At 30.0% G+C, this 23,875-nt stretch overlaps 1 protein-coding gene across 4 annotated transcripts in view; it reads right to left on the bottom strand.

Moving 5' to 3' along the window:
- LOC129971211 (protein slit-like) overlaps positions 1–23,875 on the bottom strand; it is a 482,178-nt gene that overhangs the window by 142,191 nt on the left and 316,112 nt on the right. For all 4 annotated transcript variants that reach the window (XM_056084788.1, XM_056084790.1, XM_056084789.1 and 1 more), the window contains exons 7-8: positions 21,124–21,195; positions 15,122–15,285 (exon numbers count right to left, since the gene is read on the bottom strand). In XM_056084788.1, the coding sequence (XP_055940763.1) occupies positions 15,122–15,285; positions 21,124–21,195 (236 nt within the window). The remainder of the gene's footprint in view (positions 1–15,121; positions 15,286–21,123; positions 21,196–23,875) is intronic.

Below are 23,875 nucleotides of genomic sequence, written 5' to 3'. Positions count from 1 at the left end.
TGAATAAACTTCATTTATCAAAATAAGAACAGGATAATGAGACGCCAAATACATATGAATATTAAGAATCGCAATTAATCATTTCTTAGTTATTGGAATTAAAAGAGCCTTCATTATACAATGCTCAGAAAAAAGAAAAAGATTATTTTTCGGACAATATTTTTAAAAACAAAAAATTGTAAACAATTTCCTTTCTGAGATTTAAGATTAAAAAAATAAATACATTTTCTATTCTAGATCGTTAATTACAGGATTAGAGAAAATTAGACCTGTCTCCAGCGAACAGACTTCGAAACTCCAATTAAGTTCAAATTAAAACTACCTCCCTCTTTTCATGGCAAAATCTAGAAACCTAATAGCAAAATCTAATAATGAGAAAAAATTAAATAATTATATTATATTAAAAATATAATAATTATAATTATATTTCTAAATTTATTAGAGCATAGAGAGCTGTATGAAGAAATTTTAAGAAGAGATGAATTTACTATTGATCAAAAACAGAAAAGAAAATAATTTAGTAGATCAAGGCTAATTATTTTCCGATTAAACAGAACTGACACAAAATCCGTCTTGATTTTTAAAATAATTCAAACAAAGAAAACATTATGAAGAAAATTTTCCAATCAGATATTTATAATTTGCATGAAGAATAATCAGGAATGTTTTTCCTCTAAGTTACTTGTACGTTCTCATATGATTTTGATTTTTGTCTTTAGCTTTTCTTTGTGGTAAAATTATAAACCAGATTTCCTCTAGTCGCTCTGAGAATTGAATATTTGGGTCGCCATAGATAACAATACGTTTACTATAGTCAGCATAAAATAGCCATTATTGGTCCATACAAAACTCTTCTATTGTTATTGCTGTAACATTCAGGGAAATCAATAATTAGGATACTAAATAAGACTATTTATTATCGTCGCACTCACTAGGCCAACCTGCAGAAAGCATATCAGAATTTTCAATAATTTTGCAGTTCTTGTATTTTTTTGTATGCTTGTAGTTATTTTGAGTTAAAAAATTTGATGCAGATTTTGCAGTGCTTGTATTTTTTATTTGTATGCTCGTAGTTAGTTTGAGTTAAAAAATTTAATGAAGATTTTGCAGTGCTTGTATTTTTTTTTTTTTTTTTTTTGTATGCTTGTAGTTATTTTGAGTTAAAAAATTTGATGCAGATTTTGCAGTGCTTGTATTTTTTTGCATTCTTGTAGTTATTTTGAGTTAAAAAAATTTGATGCAGATTTTGCAGTGCTTGTATGTATATTATATATATATATATATATATATATATATATATATATATATATATATATATATATATATATATTTGCATGCTTGTAGTTATTTTAAGTTAAAAAATTTAATGCAGATTTTGCAGAGCTTGTATTTTTTTTTTTTTTTTGAATGCTTGTAGTTATTTTGAGTTCAAAAAATTTGATGCAGATCTACATTTGATGTTATGATTGCATTTCAAAATTTGTGACAATTTTGTTGCTTGCAGTAATTTTGAGTTAAAAGGTTTGATACATTTCCACATTTTTGGTGTTACGATAGCATATCGAAATTTGCAATAGTTTTATTGCCTACTATAACTACAGATCTATACTTTAGATGCTACGATCGCATATCAAAATTTGCAATAATTTTGTTGCTTACAGTAATTCGGTGTTAAAAGATTTGCTCTGCACTTTTGGTGATACGATCGCATTTCAAAAATTGCAATAATTTCGAGTTAAAAAAATCGATACGGATCTAAACTTTTGATGTTACGATTGCATAGCAAAATTTTCAATAATTTTGTTGCTTGCAATAATTTTGTGTTAAAAAAATGATACAGATTTACACTTTTGATGTCACGATGGCGCATCAGATTATGCAATAATCTGGTTTCTTGCAGTAATTTTGAGTTAAAAAATTTGATACAGATTTATACTTTTGATGTTACGATCGCATATCAAAATTTGTAATAATTTTGTTGCTTGCAGTAACTTAAGTTAACGCGCTCATAAACTTACTGCTGACAGATATACAGTTATAGTAAAGCAAATATATTTTCTTGGGAGTTTTAAAACAACAAAATTATCGAACTTTCGAGCTCAAATTATCTTTACTTTTATTTTGAAAAAATCTACGCATAAAATTTCTATACTAAAATTTAAAAAAACAACAACCATGAAATTGTTTTCTTTCACATATCAATTCCATTAAAACACACCATCACAGAACTTATCACGCCCATTCTACTAACTTTTCCCAAACATTTCCAGGTATGTAGTCATATAGCACATAGACCACACCGTCAAAAAAAAAAAAAAAAAATGAACAGATCCAAACTCCCTCAACTTACCTAACACCCCCTCCTGGCGTCTACCCCAACCCCTAGAGCGGTACACGGAGATATGCCCTCTCCAACAAGAATGTTACAGCAATAAAACGATAAGGGAAAAGAAATACTACAAGCAGAGGGCATAAAAAAACAGAGCCAGGGTCAAGCCTAACAAGGTTACATCTCCAACTTAATCTAGCAAAGAGGAGGATACCCAGACGTGTCAAGACAGTCGGATGCGGCCATTTTTTTTTTTTTTTTTTTTTTTTTGTCGGCTTAGCCTGGGCAATTGGTTGTGGTAAGGTAGATGGTGCTTGTGATGGTGAACGGATGAAAAAGTTTCACCTATTGATCCTTTAAGTTTTAAGAGGAAAATTTTGATATTCAAATTTAGGAACAGCTATGCAAACGGGAACCAAGTCCGAAGTACATTTTTTAAGATATCACCATTTTTATATCAAAAGTCGAGGGTGAAATCTACCAGAATATTTTATTTGTGTAAAACATTTTTATAGAATAACTACATTTTTCCTCAAATTGTTTAGGTGATTGTTGTATGTTGTCGCACGTCGACAGTGACTCCAGCTGTTACATCAAAATTTCGCATGTTTTGTTGCGTGTAGTTTTCGACTTATAATATGCTGATATAACGTCGATGATATACTATTTTTACAAAACCTAAAGCAAGTGGCCATTTTTTTTTTTCGGCTTAACTTGACCCGTGGTAAAGTAAATTAATTATGGTAAGGCAATTGGCTGTGGTTTCATGATGTTTGTGATGGCACACGAATGAAAAAGTTTGGCAATGTATATTTGACCTATCGATCCTTCATTTTTAAGAGGAAAATTTTGATATTCAAATTTAGGAACAATAATGCAGGTGGAAACCAGTTTCGAAGTGCACATTTTCAAAATATTACTTTTATTATATCAAAATATTGTACGTATGTCAAATTTACCAAAACATTTCATTCATGCAAAATGCTTATACAGTACACTCCCGATTATCCGTGGAATTGGGTGGCGCGGCCGCCACGGATAACAAAAATCGCGGATAATCCGAAAAAAGCTAAAAACGGGTATAGCAAAAGAGAAAACAGTCATTCCAACTTTGAAAATTCGTTTTATGTACAATAAAACGTAAAATAAACAGCAGAAAATGTTTAACTAACGCTTCATATTTTAGTATATCACTCAAAACTAACCTAAAATGCATTTTGTTAATGAAAACAGAAAAGTGCTTTGCACTTACGAGAGGCGTCAAGGATACACAGAAAAATTAATACATATGTACTGTTTCAATACTGTAATGTATTATGTAATAACAAAAGCATAACTGTAAAACTACACCTTTTTGAAGAAATCAGTCATTTGTGTTTGCTTCTTGCTTTGGAAGCATTTTCTCTTTGCTTGGAAGCAAAAAAAAAAAAAAAAAAAAAAACTTTAGTGCGGCAGGCGCGGATAATCGGGAGTCTACTGTATATGTAGATTAGCTATATCTGCTATCAAATTGTTGAGTACCTGATTTCTATACGTTGTCGCCTACTGATATTGGTTATAGTTGCTATGTTAAAATTTCCATTGTTTTGCTGAGTGAGGCTTTTGACATACAACATTCCGATATAATATCGACGATTACCTGTTTTTGCAAAACTTGATAAAAGCAGGAATATGAGAAGAATATGTTTCCTCTTCGAATTTCGGATTTTAACACAACTGTTTTGTTTATGTTCAGATAAGTTGAAAATCGAAGAGAATTTATTATGAATTTCAGAGATTTTCTCGTAGAATATATATGTCCAGATTCGAGTACACATTGTGGTGCCAAAAACCACATAACTTTCATCCAAAAGCTGTATGTATGTCAAGCGCATTTATGTATATTTGAGCAGACAGATTTAATGACAATCAACCAGTAATCATATTTCTTTGAAGGTTAGATACATATTTACAGTTTTAGCAATTAAATTTTATCCATATGTTATTGCATTCACAGATCAATTAAAAGACAGACATCAATTCAAAAATGTTTTTTGTGGGAGAAAGGTGTGAGGAAGTTACTAGTTTAGTTTAGTTTTAGTTTAGTTATATTAACGCCCCGTTTAAAAATTACGGACCTCGTAATTTTGAACCACTGTCAGATGACGAGAACGACACCTGAGCTGGTACCCCCCCCCCCTTCTCCATACCATACCACACCACACCAGCTGGAGGACGTTTGGCCTTGACGGATTTAACGTGCAACAAACCTCCTTACATGGCGGTTCTTCGGTGGAATCGGGTCTCGAACCTGAAACCCTACGGCTCACGAACCGAGACATTACCACTAGACCCCCGTGGTCCACGAAGACGTTACCAGATAAAACGAATTAGTCATAATTTCAAATTCTTATTGTTTTGATGAGTAGAATATTCTTTCTTTGGGCAAAAAAAGTACAAATCCAAACAGCAATTGAAATAATTGAAATACGGAACTTATTTTGCAATAAAAATTTAAAAAAAAAAAAATAAGAAAAAAATTCAAATTTTTCTTTAATTTAAAGTTTTTGTTTCGTTTTTTACAATTAACAATGAGCTTTTATATGATAACACGTTTCTTGACGCTTGTTCCCTTGTTCAAACTGCCAATTTGATAATTATTCTGATGACAATTAATTATCGGAAATTAATTATTATATTTATAACAGCTTGTTGTATAAGAAATTGCATATAATTCAACTTTGCTTGAAAATTTACATGCATATGAGTAAAATTTGATATTCAGAACTTGAAATCCATAAATTGGTTTTTGGTTCCAGTTTGCATAACCATATTTAATTATCGAACAATTGGTATGCTTAATGATCTGACGAATGTTTTTAGACGAAACTATTATTAAAAAAATTGTTAGAGATATTTTTATGGATGGCAATTTTTCCTCTAATTTCTTTTCTTATTTTATATTTAGGTAATCTTTTTTGCAGTATGTGAGTAGATTTACTGATAGAGTGGTTTCTATTTTAACTTTAAATTATATTTTATTTTAACTCAGTAATAGAATTAAACCTGTGGATTAACCACTAAGAAACCTGTTTAATAGTAAAAAATCGCAATGAAAACAGAAAAATTCAAAAAGTTATCATAAATCATGCAAAGGATATTATTAAAAAAAGATATTCAAAAACATCATATCATTGTTAAAGATATTTTAAATCTGAGTTTAAATAAAACATTATTAATTACTATCATAATTAACTGATTAGCTTTATCTAATGGAACACTTTTTTTAAGTTATGTACTACAACGAACACAGAATAAATTATTCTAATGTAAAACAAATAATAATGCAAATAGTTATAAAAACACTTTTTCAGCTAATTTGAAAGTATCATTTTTGATTTTAAATATTCATTACTTTTAGTTTTTAATTTATATTTCATTACAATAAATATTATGACAATCAGAAATAAATTTTTTCTCATATTCAATCCTAGGTCACACCATTCAACTGACATCAAATTTTAATTTAATTAACTGATTAATTAATTTCATTTTTCAGATAAACTTCATCAATGTGAAACAGAATAAAAAATTTCAAATAGTTGAATAAAAATGAATATTGGAATAATCAAACAAAACTTGAATGATAATGAAATCTGAATACTATAATTTGAAATATAATAATAGTTTGGTGTATAATTATAAAACTTTACTTATATAAACTTCCAACGTTTTTTCCCATTACATTTTAATCATTAAAAATACTAAGTGAATATAAATTAGTTCATTAAATGTTACTTTGGTACAAGGGACTCCAAGTCAGCCGAACGAATTAATGTTCTTTATTTCAGAAAATCTCCAAATAAAGGCATGATATTCATAGGATAATCTGCGACAAGTTTATTTTTAAGTCTAACTGAATCATCAACAATACATTTTCCCACTGGTACAGAAATGAATCCAGCCAGAAATATTGGTATTGGGGATATCTACTTTAAACATTACAATGACAAATGGATTTATCACCAAGCGTTGGCACGTCACGGAACAAAAACTTTTCTCTGCAAGTTGTAATACTAATGATGGGAGTCAAGCCAAAAACTCTAATAATGGAATAGTTACATTATGTATTAAAATGGCAAATAGAATTATCATCAGACATTGACATATCACGGAAGAAAATCCTTTCTCTCACCAGTCACGATATCAGAAACACTAAAAATGCGAGCTAGGATGTAAATACTAACAATAAAATAATTAAAATGAGTGTTAAAATGGCAAACAGAAATGCCACTAGACATTGGCACATCAGGGAACAAAATCCTTTTACTCGCCAGTCACGATACCAGGAACACTAATAATGGTAGTCAGGACAGAAACACTAATAATGGGATAATTACAATGTGTATTACAATAACAAATAGAATTATCGTCAGATATTGACACATCACGGAAAAAAAATACTTTTTCTTTTTTTAAAGGACATGTTTGGATTCTAATGGAATTTATTTTAAACAAAAAATAACTCGGAAATGCTACAATCTAGATAAATAAAATTTGAGCTGCATACATGATATCAAACCTTCAGATTTTTATCACATGCTAAAAAAGATTGTACAAATGAAACATTCCATAATATACATTCCATTCACTATGAGATAAATAAAATTTGGACTGTATACATGATATCAAATCTATAGATTTTTTTATCACACACTGAACGATTGGACAAAAGGAAGAGTTCAAAAATATACATTCAATTTATTAAGAAAGAAAGAAAATTTGGGCTGTATACATAAATCCCATGCTGAAACAGATTGGACAAAGGGAAGAGTCTCAAAATAGATATTCAATTCATTATGAAATAAATAAAACGTACACATGATATCAAACCTGTAGGTTTTTATCGCATGCCGGAACAGATTGAACAAAGGGGATATTTCCAAAATATACATTCACTTCACTAAGAAATAAATACATTTTGGACGGTATACATATATCAAATCTGTATATACTTATCGCGTGCCGGAACCGATTGAACAAAGTGGATAGTTCCAAAATATACATTCATTTAGATTTTTATCAAATGTCGAAACCGATTGGACAAAGGGAAGAGTTCCAAAATATACATTCAATTAGATTTTTATCACATGTCGAAACCGATTGGACAAAGGAAAGAGTTCCAAAATATACATTCAATTAGATTTTTATCACATGTCGAAACCGTTTGTACAAAGGGAAGAGTTCCAAAATATACATTCAATTAGATTTTTATCACATGTCGAAACCGATTGGACAAAGGAAAGAGTTCCAAAATATACATTAAATAAGATTTTTATCACATGCCAAAACCGTTTGGACAAAGGAAAGAGTTTCAAAATATACATTAAATAAGATTTTTATCACATGCCAAAACCGTTTGGACAAAGGGAAGAGTTCCAAAATATATATTCAATTCACTATGAGATATCGTTAAATCCAAAACACACCATATTGAAGAAAATGTATAAGAAAATTGAGGGGAGGACATTCCAGTTTGATATCAATAGAATAAAGTTACTATATTTATCGGAAGAATTTTTTCCAGTTCCATTTCCCAGCTTATCTACTCAAAAACCAACAAATTAAATAACCATCAAAGAAAAATAGTAGAATTAAACATGAAACTAAAATGGTACTTTTTTTAAAAAATCACATAACATCAAAACAAACATTTTGCAGTAAAAAAGCCCTCACACATAGTAGCAAACTCAGACACACAAATAAAAGCCAAACTTTTTCAACCAATGCCTCGAAAGACAAACACACCGAAAAACTTTTCCAGAAAATCTCACGCCAAAATCTTTCCAGCAATATACTTCTTAAATACCCCGGCAAAGATTTATCGCCCTTTAAGAACAAAATATCTCTGCAAACACCAAACTGTAAAACGAAGATAAGAAAGAATTACACCGCAATAAAAAGAAAGAAGTTTCTTTTGATAAGTCATCTCAGTCAGTGGTTCTCCTCTGGAACGACAAAAAGAACCGAAGGAACAGATCAGAATAAAGCTCCTCTAATAAAAACGATACTGGCGTGTGGAGGGAAGGGGGAAGAAAGGGGTCCCTTCGAACGGAAAGGGAAGCTTTCAAACTCGTAGAAGTTCTCTCTTCTCCAACGATAAGTCAAGTGTCGACATCTATACAGGCGACGCCAACAAAACTCAGTCTTTTCTTGGAAACATTTTGAAGAAATGGCCGTGAAAAGGTTGCTTTACTTATTTTAAAAGTAACATGATCGTAATTGCTTTGTTTCAGTTTTAGACAAATAGTATCATGATCGTAATGGTTTTGTTCCAGTTTTAGGCAAAACAGCATCATGATCGTAATGGTTTTGTTCCAGTTTTAGGCAAAACAGCATCATGATCGTAATAGTTTTGTTCCAGTTTTAGGCAAAACAGCATCATGATCGTAATGGATTTGTTCCAGTTTTAGGCAAAACAGTATCATGATCGTAATGGTTTTGTTCCAGTTTTAGGCAAAACAGTATCATGATCGTAATGGTTTTGTTCCAGTTTTAGGCAAAACAGTATCATGATCGTAATGGGTTTGTTCCAGTTTTAGGCAAAACAGTATCATGATCGTAATGGTTTTGTTCCAGTTTTAGACAAAACAGTATCATGATCGTAATGGGTTTGTTCCAGTTTTAGACAAAACAGTATCATGATCGTAATGGTTTTGTTCCAGTTTTAGACAAAACAGTATCATGATCGTAATGGTTTTGTTCCAGTTTTAGGCAAAACAGTATCATGATCGTAATGGGTTTGTTCCAGTTTTAGACAAAACAGTATCATGATCGTAATGGTTTTGTTCCAGTTTTAGGCAAAACAGTATCATGATCGTAATGGTTTTGTTTCAGTTTTAGGCAAAACAGCATCATGATCGTAATGGTTTTGTTCCAGTTTTAGGCAAAACAGTATCATGATCGCAATGGTTTTGTTCCAGTTTTAGGCAAAACAGTATCATGATCGCAATGGTTTTGTTTCAGTTTTAGGCAAAACAGCATCATGATCGTAATGGTTTTGTTTCAGTTTTAGGCAAAACAGCATCATGATCGCAATGGTTTTGTTTCAGTTTTAGACAAAACAAAATCATGATCGTAATGGTTTTGTTTCAGTTTTAGACAAAGCAGTATCATGATCGTAATGATTTTGTTTCAGTTTTAGACAAACTGCAAATTTTGAAGCCGGAATCGCATTCTTGCTGAATCGTCAACTCTGCCTAATTCTGATTATGAAACACTCATTTTAGGTAAATTCAGTAGCATTAAGGTCCCATTTTGAAGAATCAAGATTGCTATTTTGGAACTCATAGCAGTCAAATGAAGAGAACGAAGTTTGAGTTATTCGAATTCATCTAATTATTATTTGCGTTTTTGAGTAGCTGTATTCTTAAGCAGGCAGACGCACAGACAGAGAGATATAATTCTAACCAACGGAATATTCACCATGAAACTTAATAGCATGGGAAAAACAATAGTTACGAAAATGACTATCAGCTTGCAATCTCTGAGGATTATTTTGTTTGGAGATTAATCGTTGGAACGTGATTAATACAAAAGTATCGGAAAGCAGAAAATTAATTTTGGAGCCTTTTTACCGACCATTGAAACTAAATTACATAGAGTCAAAAGAAGAGATCACATATCAAAACGTATTTTTGACTTATCGCGTTTACATGGTTGTGAAAGTACAGACCGACAGACAGTCAATCTCTTGACAGATATTGTTCCAGATTTGACACTTATCTATACTTTAGATATTAAATGTAAAAATCAAAATTAAATTTCCTTGTTCGTTTAATAGCTAACGATTAATGATTAGTTAATATTTGGACAGACGGACAGGCAAACTACCTTATCAAATTTTGATAGAAATCTACAAACAAAATGTAAAGACAATATACCAAGTTTCATTCATTTAGCTCAAAGCGTTTCTCAGTTATTCTGTTCAAGATGAACAAAGATTATTCAAATAATATGTTTTTCGGACTCGGGCAATTCTGAAACGAGAAGATTCGTCAGAATCTCAAATTCAATTTTTTTTTTTTTTTTTTTTTTTTTTTGACAATAGCAATTCTTTTCTCTTAGTATACAAGAAAACAAAAAATGATGGTTTCTAATTCACTAAAGACCAAGATGTGTAGATTCCTGTTTGCTGCCAATGAAATTAAGTACATTATTAGTTAACATTTGGACAGACGGACACTTCTGAATTCAGAGAAATTTGAAACACGGGGAATTATCAAAGTTTCGAAAACGAATTTTTGACGATTATAATTTTCACATTTGTACACTACAGAGTTAAAAAAATACTTTAATGAAGAATTGATAAGTCATTGAAGTAGTAATCGGTTGGGATGCAACAAAAAAAGAAGTAAAGTAGAAGATCTGGATAAAGCTTTTCTAATCAAAAGTGGGGAGAACGACTAGAAAGGGAAAGTGGGGGTGTGAAACTAAGTCCACCATAAAGGAAAGGGAAACTGAAGCTGGGAAAATTTCTTTTCTGTCCAGATAAGTCACTTGTTGACATCCGCGTAGGCGTCGCCAATAAAACCCCCGACTTGGATTAGGCAGAATTTGAAAGGACCGTCCAGTGAAAAGAGGGCCATTCGTTTTTCTCTTTGGGCACCTATATGCAATTATTCCTCTTATTGAATGTGGCAGTATTGGGGTGGGGATTTAATTCCTTCACCCTCATTCATCTTTATTATTAGATTTCTTAGTGAGGACCAGATTGCATTCTGTTATATCAAAGTATTTCTTCGAAAATAAGATTTGCTGAAAATACGAAAGAGATCACAGTAGAAGTTGGTTGTCTTGTTTAACTCACCTATGCACTTTGTAATGTAGAAAATAAATAGAGAAAAATAATAAAGAATTTAATTGTAGTTCTTTTACCTTAAATATAATGCAATCAACCTTTTAAGAAATGTATTTTAAAGCACCAAAAAATGAGTGATAAATAGTAAAATTGATATAATTCTTATTTTCAAATTTATTTCATTACAATTAAAATAAAAATATTTTTGATTCAAAAACATCAGCGTGCAGTATATGAACCGAAATTTTATGTACAATATTTTTTTTTCCTTCACATAGAATGTAAAATATGCAATTCTGGTTTGGATCGTCATTTATTGTCAATAATATTCCTTTTTTTATTCTGATTTTTTTTATCTAATAGTTATTATAATAGATTTATTATAGTTATTAGTTTAGTTTAGTTAATAGTTTATTATTAGTTTAGTTATTAGTTTGTATTTATTATTAGTTTAGTTATTAATAGTTAATTATTAGTTTAGGTAATAGTTTATAATAGTTATTATAATAGATATTACATTTCAGAAGTAGTTTAAGGTCCATTCTAAACAACATTTAAATATACATATAAAACCATCGGGATTCGACCCACAAGATTTTCTCGCGTACTTTCTTTTAAACTTTTCATGCCATACATGGCATTTCTTTATGTAGTTAGTTTTGGCGTGAATTCAGTATCTTCACACTGAATCTGTCGTATCATCCTTGGCGAATTATTTGGCGATTAATTCCTGGTATACGTTGCTAATATCCAGAAAAATCGAATTAGCACTTTAGACACGTTTTTCTCAGATGATTGAGACAAAAATTTCGCTCAAAATTGCTTTTGTAATCACAAAATCCCATACCAAAATTCATATATATTTAAGATATTGCGTTTTGAGTTATCGCTTTTACGTTTTTCTTAAACTACAGACTGACAGACAGACAATCCCTTGTGGATTTGGCTTGAAATTTGATTAGTGTTTACACTATAGATGTTAAATCTTAGCACCAATTTTATTTTCTGAGCTCCCTTCGCTCTATCGTGCTAATAATTTATATTTGAAAAGCCGGACGGGCGGACTTCCTTAATATAGATTTTGCTCAAAATTTGATAGAAACCTGCAAATTTCATGTGAAGACAGTATTATAAATTTCAACCGTCTAGCACACAGCGTTTTTGAGTTATCTTTATCACAGACAGACAGAGGGACATTTTCCAAAAATGTGTTTTTCGAACTCAGAAAAGTCTAAAATGTGGAGATTCGTCAAAATCTCGAGTTCGGATTTTTTTTGACGATTGCTATACTTTCTCTATACTGCACATACGAGAAAGCAAAAATACAACTATTCTTTTTACTATTTTAACTATCTTAAAATTATTTAATAAATTAAACTATTTTAATAAATTAAAGCCAAACTAGTTTTCACCCTGAGTATAAATAATATATTTTGTGCTTAACTAAAAAAGCGCAAAGGACTATTAGTCTTTTGTTGTGATGTTTTGTTATTGTCATCTTAATTTAAACACTTGTTCACTAATTGTAACAACACAACACTTTCTCGTAAACATGTATGCACAAATCGCGTTTACATCATAGCAATATACCTATATTAGTGCAAACATTTAATAAAATTAACATTGATAACAGTCTAATCTAAGTAGCGGTTTAAATAAGTTAATCTTAATTCATATCTCTGATTGAAAAAAACAACTTTAAAATTATTTTAAATTAAAGAATGGAATAAATATTCTTAGTTACAGAAAATTTATTAGAAAAGTTTTTATTATCTGAAGAATTAATAATACATCTATCAAAAATAGGTTTCACTGTCATAACTTGAATACTGCAAAGAAGAACGTTTTACAGATTATCGAAGATACAGTATAAAACTAACAGGAGGTGCGTAGGCAATATCTAAGCTTATGTGATACGAGAAAAAAAATAATAATAAAATAAATAAATACTTAATAAACAAATGATCTTTCTTCGCCCCCCCCCCCTCTTTTATTTAAAAGCGTAGAATTACTTCAAAAAGCTCACTGTAAAAATTAATTCCCGCCAGAAAACGGAAGTAGATTCTTTTTGTCTGGAAATACAAGAGAAAGAAAACCACACATTAGCTGCAATTTCTTCAAAATTTATAAGGGTTGAGGTTAAGCGATGGAAACAGGATGTAATTAATGACGGTGACTACTTTCCAACAAAACATCACAAGTTTAAATTAAAATCAATCGAGTTAGGGGTTGAAAACCTTTTTACAGCTCTAAACATCCAAGCAATTGAAGTTATCTAAAAATTTTAAACACAAAAGTTGTCCAACATGATGAGGCAATAAATTACCTAATTTCAATGCCCTTTGTAATTTCCCAATAGTTGACACAATGGGAATAAAAAATAATACAAATAATAATACATTTCTACTAAAACTTACAATCGTGACAGATTATTTAAGTAAGGGAGGGTATGAAAATAATTTTAAATAAAGTTCAGGCCCTAGCTTAAATCAAAACTATTGCAGATATCAGAAGATTGCTAGAACAAAAATTTGAAGCAACAGTAATTTAATTTATATATCAATAGCAAGTTATATATATATTTGGTATTATTAAGCACGCTTAGCATAAATTTGCTTCAATAGTAAGAGAGTTATAGAAAAATGGACCCCCCCTCCCCGCCATTTCTATAGTGAATAATCGCCTCTCTTCACTAGGACATTTCTTCATATTTCAGTACGTTGAGGGGCGCAAAATGAAAAGACTACTTATGAGTACCTAATATTTTCACAACTGACTCGAGGAACTTTCAATTAATTCTGATGTTAGATAAAATTAACTTTTTTTACTAGCGTAAATATTTTATAGTAATATATTATATTATAACTAATTACTATTAACAATTAATATTATCTAAATATAAATTTCAGGGATAAAGACTCAATTAAGGTATTATCATTGAATTATTGTCTGTGGAGCTGACTCGATCTTCTTTTTGTTTAATTTCTAATTCAGATTATTTATATTTCAAATGATAATTATAAAAATGAAAAAAAAAAGATTCGTTGATAATGTTGATACAAATTTTCGTGGAGGAGAATTCTGGGTGGTTATTGGTATGTTAGATGGTCTGTTGCATGTGACGGTTGGATATGAACGTGTTCTCAGAGGGATTTTTGAAATAAAAGAAGTGGATACTAGGCTCTTAGATATCGAGCAATATTAACTTCATCAAAATTCTTAAATTCATATTCCCCACCAAACACTTCCTCCTTTTTTTCATTATTGCATTGTGTATAGTTCCTGTGTTGTATTATTCTGTGTATTGTACGTAAACTTAACTTTTTTTCTTATTAAATCTTTCCACTTATACCCATTTAAATGATAAGGAATCCAAGAGATTATAGTTTGGGGGTATTCTCTTTCTGTAAGAAAAGAAGGTCCCTTAGAAGTCTAAGGTGGCTTGTGCTTTGTGAGGAACGTAATTATGTTGTGTGGCGTCATTAGGTCTTCCCGTACGGCCTTTAGCTAGGATAGGACTTGAAATGCTGTTAATGCTTGGTTTAATTTAGTCCCGTTTTAAGACAGCACTAGGGGTATTTTCGAACGGACCTCGTAATTTTTAACCGCGGTCAGATGACGAGGACGACACCTGTGCTTATACTCCCCTCTTCAAACTTCCACACCACACCACACCACGTTTGGCCACGACGGATTTAACGTGCACCAGACCCGCTTATACGACGGTTCTTCGAGGGAATCGGGACTTCAACCTGAAACCCTCCAGTTCCAAAGCCGATACCTTACGACCAGGCCACCATGCTATTAATGCTGTATAAAAATTGATTCACTCATATCATCTTAAATGCTATGATACCCAAGTACAAAACAAGCACTTATGATGAAAAAAAAAAAGACATTATTTACTCCATATAATTTTCTTTTTAATTGGTAAATCGGAAATATCCACTTACCAGTACAGCGGAAATCAAACTCGTGCAATTCCGCAATAGCTTTGTTCTTGAGGTACAGTGGGAGGTTGCACTTGGAGAAGAGTCCCAGCCTCGGATTTCGTCTCAACCACCCAGCCAGCCATGACAAGTGACAGTCACAAGTGAAAGGGTTGTCAGATATCCTCCTGAAAATAAAATGATAATCATTACAAAGCATAAAAATGAATGTGGGTGTTTATTAGCTCTTTACAGGCCAGACGTTTTGACTAACAACTACCAAAACTGAAACAAACTTTAGAAGATAGAAAAATTTACATGTGAACTATTTTTTGAAATATTAATTAGATACGAATTAAGTGAGATTATTGCATTTTCCCATCATACATTTTAAAAATATTATTGTAGAAAAATTGATTTTTACTCAGTTTTAAAATGCAAAAAAATATATATATATATCTTTTTGATAATATTATCATATATTATATTAGGCATTATATATTATCATCTACATTGTTTTCCAGAATTTTGTAATTAAAAAATATATATTATTGTGTATTATTTTTAATAATACATTTCATTGTTGCATTGAAATTCAAATCGTTTTCTTCGTTTTATCAAATATTTAAATGCTTCGTTTCCTTCCACTAATGAAATTTGAGGGAGAAATATTTTGTTTATTATTAATGTAATTTACATGAGCAATCAGAAAGTGAGGAACAGTACTAAGAAAGACAACCTGCAATTAGAAGATGGATGATCCAGATAATTAACATACACAATGAACGGAGCAGGTGTAAGGCTATTAAAATAAGGGGACTTAAATATCTGGTATAATTTGATGTTTGAAAATACTTTACAGAAGACCAAGTTATGTATTGGAGATTTTACTGAAACTATACACAAGAAATATTCCCGGCAATCTAGTTGACCACCAAAGATGGTAAATATTAAAATATTTTCAACTTTGTTTTGGAGTATACAAGTCTATTCTGACAAGAAAAGTAAAAAGAAATATTGAAGAATGGAAAATCAGGTGGATAGATTTAATCATTTCTGTATTTCTTATCGCACATTAATGATAAAATGCTGAAATCAATATTGCTTTAAAAAGGAATATTGCTTTGGTAATCGCAAAACGTCAGTTTCTTGTGGAAAAACTGCCAAAATTTTCTTATAATTATCAATTTTATGAATAGATTTATGTTTGATTTTACCGTTTTATTTCTGTTCATAGACATTTACAAAAAAAAAGATTGAGAACTACACTTTATGAACATTGCTCACAAAAATTTTGGGACATTTCAAAATGAATGAAAAACGATAAAAGGAAAAGATTTAATGTTTATTGGTTAAATAAAAACATGAGGTTTGTATCTTGTTTATTTTTCTTGCATTTAATTTTTTTTTTGATTACACAAGAATATTATATATATATATATTGATAAAATATGATAGATTTATATTTTGTCATTGGCTATTTTTGCATTTGCGAATGAACATTGTTCACAAATATTTAGGAATCTTTCAGAATGAATGAAAAATGATTTAAAAAAAGAAGCATTTGATTTTTTTTATTAGACAAAAACCAAAATTTTTTTTACTAGACAAAATAAAAAAAAGGATTTTTGTATTTTTCAAATTTATTTATTTATTTACTTTTGATTAAACAAGAATGTTAGATTTATATTTTAACGAGTTTTTTTTTCCTTTTTTGATTAAGCAAGAATGTTATGTTCGTATCTTATCGTTTGGTTCTTTGATGTTCTTGTTTAGTTAATGTTCTGATATTCTTGTCTTCAAAATTGCGTGAATTTCTTTTACAAACCGCAAAAAATAAAAATAGAACTCAAAAGATTAACAAAGTAATTTAAGGTCATTCTCCAAAATAATCATGATAATTCAACGCAATATTTATGTTACCTAAAAAGCATAATATTTTCTTTTCATGTAATTTTAAAACAATATCAAAACTAATTTTGAATTACCTCAATAGATTCTATTATTATATCGTTTTTCATAATTTGTTAACAGTCAACTTTATTATTTAACAAATCAGATTCAGCAACAAAACACAACAATTGGAAAGTTTTTTCAAAAAGGAAAAAAAAAAAATGTTTTTATTTAATAAGAAATTATAACCAGTTGCTGTTAAATTCTTAGCACCAATTAAATTCCCGCTTATTTCTACCAGCAAAAACATTCCAGAATATTTTTAAATGCAACGAACGAATTTATATTTTTACAAAATAACAGAAACAAAGCAACCAGAAATGTTTATGTCTCGAAAATGGAAAAACTGTGAACTCTAATTCCACAAAACAAAATAAAACAACTACAAAACAAAATGATTTAATATTAAATGCTTTATTGTTGTTCAACCTGTGAGTTTCAAACCAGTTTATTTGAACAAATAACACAATTCAAATAATAAGCAATCTCGATAAAATAAAAATAGCAAGAACAGATGTGTTATAATATGAATCACAGATATTTTTTTAGGCTGACAGGAAATGCGTTTTATCGGCAGGAATGGCAGTGAAAATTAATTTGTCATCGTTCATTTTTTTTGTTGCTCATCATTATATTTATTTAAATAAAGAACAAACAGGATAAACTAAAATCAAAACAACAAGAGTGAGTGTTACATGTTATGACTCACGGAACAATTTTTTAGACTGACACGAAATGCAATTTATTGAAAGGAACGATAGTGAACATCAATTTCTTTGTTAGAAATATCGATCTGTTTACGATACGATGGTGCAATAACATTCACTAAATGAAGCATTTACACCTGATTCGCAGTAATAAGATACTACAAAAAGAAGAGGAAATGACTAAGGTTAGAATAGAATTAGTGCACTATTGACAAATACATTGAAATAAAATAGTGTGGAATTTCCACGCCACAAAAAAAATAAACAAATGTTGACGAAGATTTAAATAGTGATGTTATGTACGATCATTCAGTTAAATATTAACACAGGAAATTTGTTAAAATAATTTGAAATAAGATCTAAGATCTAAATTTTCCTCCATGTAAAATTCTATTGTCCACGATTATACCATTGCATTCTTGTATTTTACAAAAATCGATGCAAAATTAATTTAAAGTTTATAAGTGTTATAAAATATATTTGAAATTTAGATTTCAAAATAAACAAAATGATAAAGTCAATCAACCATTGATTAACAAAGAACAGATTATTTTATATCATATATTACATAATAGCAATCGCGTCGTTTGATATTAGTGTATACTTATTCATATTTTGATTTAAATAAGGTATGAATTTTTGAAATAAGATCTGTATTTTCTCCATGTAATATTCTGTTGGCCCCAACTATGCCATTGCAGTCTTGTATCTTATAAAAACTGATGCAAATTCATTGAAAGTGTTAAAGATATATTCCAAATTAAGTAGATTTCAAAATAAACAAAATGGTAAACTTTAAAGTCAATCAACCACTGGTTAACAAAGAACAGACTACTTTATATCATAATTTACATAATCTTAATCGAGTCGCTGTACATTATCCATATTTTGATTTAAATTAGATATTTGTTTCAATGTAAATGTCTATGCTACTTTATTTCAGCTGAATTCGAAAAATATAACCTTGTGAAAAATTGGAAAGTTTAATTAATAAGGAATTTCAATTTTATGTTATTTTTCAAATTTCTTAACCGCAAAATAAGGGAATTTAAATTAAGGGGGAAATGTAACCTATTCCAGTACTTCAAAATGATTAGATATATTCCATAATTCATCACTAAAATATATGAAACAGTAAGAAAAACTTGCTATACTTTTAAAACAAAAGAAAAAGTTACATCTACAAAAAAAGAAGCTTTAAATTTCAATTTATTCTCCTGGAGACACGGCTTGTTGACAACGATTCCGATAATTCCACGAGGCTAGTTCAGCAACGGACAAATCTTTCACCCGATGTTTGTTTTAAAGCCCATTAAACCACTATAAAAACCCATCGATGAAAACAAACAAAAACACACAACTCTAATCCCTGCCTTGGACAGAAGTAAGTAAAAAAAAACAAAGAAATACAAAACATTTCTTCACAGAATCACATCGAAGCCCAGCAGGATTCTCCAGTGATTTACTGAAGGGTAGATAATACAAAGCCAACTGTTAACCCATGATAACCTTTTTCTACAGGGAAAAAGAAGGTTCTGGCACGATATAGAAGAATTCTTCAACGCTTCTTCGAAAAGGGCATTAACAGAGGAAGAAGTGTACCGTTACGTACCCCAAAGTGAGGTCACTTGTGCCAGTAGAAAACCATTTGCGTCGATTCAAAAACAAATACAAAAGTCTATTTGTCCAGATTATAGGACCTCAGTTACAGCGTCAGAAGTAGTGATGTATTAGAAGGTCATAAAAAGATCCATAGGGGAGTGAACTGCAGTGCATCACCAAGACGTTATAATGTGTTTAATTTGTGCCGGTCGTTTTAGGTTTTAGCGTAATTTATATGTCCCCGTAATGATGTTGTAAAATAAGGAAGCTGAGGAAGTTGTCAGAGTGCTTTTTTTTTATGACTACTGTTAGCTATTAATCAAACAATGGAAAACCAACGCGTATCCTGCCATCGATGATCTAGTCTTCTACAAAGCATGGCAATTTTGCGATCAACTTTGTCGTTTGGGGTAAAGAATCGACGAATGGAACAGTCCCTCTTTCCGTTTAGCCGTTAATTACCGATTCCAATACTTGTAGGTACAAATTTGATTTGTATCAACAAGATTTAAGAACGTACTGGCATGGTATAAGAGAAGAAGTTTACAACGCTTTTTATAAAATATTAAAAGAAGGAAGAAAGACTGGCATCGATATGTACCCCTTTTATGTTCATTGCCCAAAATCAATTAAAAATATTTGCGTTGCTTAAAATAGCAAGTACAGCGGTACTGTCCAGATTATAACAGCTAAAGATTTAGAAGAAGTAATAAAAAAATCATTACTCAAATGACAAGTGTATATTACCAAGACGTTATGATGTGTTTAATAAATATCGGCCATTTTAGGTTTTAAGATTTCATTTTAAATTTTAGCAGTTTAAGTAATTTTATAAGATATTGTTATAATGTTATAAATTTCAAAAAAGAAGTTTTTATTATAAAAATAAAATTAAAAAATTTCTACAAAAAATTTTTAAAAATTAAAAAAAAAATTTTCTTCTTTTTATTATAAAAATTATATTATAAATATTTCTACAACGGCCAGAGAATTCTGCTTCATAATCAAGAATATAAGAGAGACCAAACTAAGCTCGCCAGGTTTTTTTAAAAAAATTTATTTATTTATTTATTTGCTCGTTTAAAGTTATAAGATTTTTACTGAAGCTCGGATGTTTACCTCGGTTTGTTTAAGTTCTGCTTGGACTGGTGGCGCCATCTTTTGGGTTCTAATAGTTAGTATTAAAAATGTTTTTTTGTGTGTGTGTGAATGTGTGCACATAAAATCGCGTTTTTTTTTTATAGGAAAGATACCTTTATAGATAAATTTAAAAAGCAAAACCTTATCTAAATATAAAATTTGATCCAAATTGTTAGAGCCGTTTCCGAAATAGGCGAATATATAAGAATTGCTCATTTAAAGATATGATATAAATATTAGTGTTTGTTATAAATATTCGGCTTCTCATTATAACACGAATCATAATTTATCACAGAATGTTATGAATTTTAAAAGAAAGTTCGCATTTTCACGAATTTTCTGAAATAAGGGTAAATATAGAAGTAAAGATTTAACAAAACAATCAAATTCTATAAATGTTTAAGAATTTTATAAAAATAAAGAAAATACATCAAATGCTCAGAAACATTTTGCAATGAATCGTTCATCAATAGCCCAAACCGATATTAATAGTTTTTCTTCTTATCATAAAATAACAGTTTAAATTTGGGATATAGTGGTCTTATTGCATAAAAAATATACTGACAGTGAATTCCAAATATATGTTTACTTGTTTTTATAAAAAAGAGAACTGAAAATACTTACAGAACTCGTAATTTCTTCATTCCTTCAAACAGATCTTTTCCAAGTGATGTGATGTTATTTTTGTTTAACGTCCTGTAAATAATAAACACTATTTTAGGAATAAATTGCTTATTTTCAACAAGAATGAAATGGTTTCAAAATATACCAAGCCAAAATCAGAACACCAATTAAAATTATTTTTAGTTCTCCATTTACATCCGTGTTTGTTATAGCATAAAATATTCTGAAGTTAATTACATCAAATAACATCTTTTAAGACTACTTTTTCAAATAATTTTCGAAAATGTTTAAAGTAATAATGATCAAATCTTAATAGAGATAAACAATCAATATATTATGTATATATATTCTATAACTTCTAAATCGGTGGAATAATTTAAACAACATTAAAGCAATTATTATTTACAAACAGTTTAGTTTAGTTTAATTATATTAACGTCCCATTTAAAGCAACATTAGGGCTATTTTGGGACGGATCTCGTAATTTTGAACCACGGTCAGATGACGAGGACAACACATGAGCTGGCATCCACCTCTCCACACCACACCAAGGGGAGGACGTTTGGCCCTGACGGATTTATCATGCAACTTATCGTACCCCCTTACACGATGGTTCCTCGGTGGAATGGAGTTTCGAACCTGAAACTCTACGGCTCACAAGCCGAGATCTTACCACAAGGCCACCACGGGTCTTACAAATAGAACAAAGAAATTCTGAGTTCTAATTTTCTCCACTGGTATCTTTGAGGAACGAATGAAAATTTTAAAACATTATAAAAGATTACAGTTTTAAAACATTTGGTAAGATTTTAGAATATTTTCTAGCACTATCAAGTTTTGGAAAATTGTGTAATTTTTTAAAAATATCTAGAATTTTTTTTAAAACATTCTAGCTCATTTTCGAACAATTTTAAACATCATATCGAAAACATCATATTGAAACATAATCAAAAACATTAGACAATATAATATAAATTTTTGGAAATTACAGATCTTTTTACATATTTTGTATGGATAAAAAAAAAATAAATGGGACTCATAAAAAATTTTTTGAATTACTGTCTAGCTTGGGCAGCAAAAAAAAAAAAAAAAAAAAAAAAGGATCGGGACTTCCATATTGTCATGCTTTTTCTTACCAAATTTAAAAATTGTACACAGAAATTAAAAGGAACAGCACATCACTAATTCTATATACTTATTTTCTGTATTTTTAGATCTTCAAAATGAAAATACCATTTGCCTTTTGCATTTAATTGCTGTGTTAAGATCATAGAAGCCTATAATGAAATTTGTGTTCTGTATGGCGAAGTAACAGTGCCTCAAACACTTATTCCCATTGGTTTTACAGATTCAAAAAGAACGACTGAACTAATTCTTCATCAAATGATAATTTGTTTGAATAAAAATGTAAGAAACGATTATGTTGTGTGTTGTGACTTATGGCCCTTTACAAACCCGCTGATAGTTATCTGTCAGCGTTTAAGCCGAGTGAGCGTCTCTTGTTTTTTCAGTAGCGCCAACTGGGGCCAAGAGTACGACGCTACTTCATGCGTCACATTTGCTTACACAATCCCTTTTTACAGGGAGGGGGGGCACATTCACACACCTCACAGATAGAACACAGAAGAGGAACAACCAAGCCCGAACCGGGGATCGAACCCGGGAAGTTCAGATCACGGAAAAGACACGCTACCCCTATGCCAGGATGCCAGGAAACGATTATGAATTATTTAACTTAACTCAAAGTTAACTTAATAAAAGTGAGTGTGAGTGTGCGTGTGCGTATTGCTGTTGAGAAAGGTAGATTATTTGACCTAATAAAGTAGGTACCTATAGGTAGGTAAGATTTGACCTATAAGGTTGAAAGGTAGACTGTTTGACCTATACAAAATTTGGCATATACACACTTTAAATGTTGAAAATGCGCATGTTGGAAAATATACCTTTTCAGAAATTTTTACAAATTTATAAAAATTTAAATTGACGTCCTTCCACTATAACTTTTAAAAATATTACTGCACAAAAATAACACTGTTTTTAAAATAAAAAACACACATTTATTTACGTTTTGTATAAGTATTTTTTTTTAACCAATTTTGAAAAAAATATTTTATGCACAGCTATAAAAGTTGCAATAATGCATTCTATCGTTGCAATAAAATTCAAACCGATTTTAATTTATCTGCAAAAATGTGTTTTTCCCATTATTGAAAAACAAGGAATACAGATACCATTTATATGCTTAAGTTCTTTCACGTGATAGCAAATTAATTTCAGTTTTATATTTTGGTTATATACGGTGGAATCTTAAAAAGGCCTACAAAGATTTAAAATACATCAGGAAATCTTTTCGAGAATCTGAATGATTATATTCGTTTCTAATTAATTTTTTTGGCAGCACGTTTCTGTTTAGCTAATATATGATTAGATGTGCTCATATAATAATATATTAAACCAACACCACACCTACTCAATGCTAAAATCAAATACACATTTTATAAGCGAATTAAGACAGTTAAGCTATGTTAGACTGCTTGCTCTAATATGATATAAACAATTACATTTTTCAAGTGACTTTGATGTCATGCGACCGTATTCCATTAAGAAGGTTCAGATTACAACACGAACGAAACAGGACTGCTAAAACGACCCTGCTTAAATTTCTATTCCAATTTTAAGATCAAAAACATTACGTTAAAGGAACCATGAAGAAACGTTTAGATTAGTTAAGCGATAGTTAAGACAAATATCT

The sequence above is a fragment of the Argiope bruennichi genome, chromosome 6 (assembly GCF_947563725.1).
Source record: "Argiope bruennichi chromosome 6, qqArgBrue1.1, whole genome shotgun sequence".
NCBI classification, from domain to species: Eukaryota; Metazoa; Arthropoda; class Arachnida; order Araneae; family Araneidae; genus Argiope; species Argiope bruennichi.
This window is presented reverse-complemented; position numbering and strand designations above follow the sequence as displayed.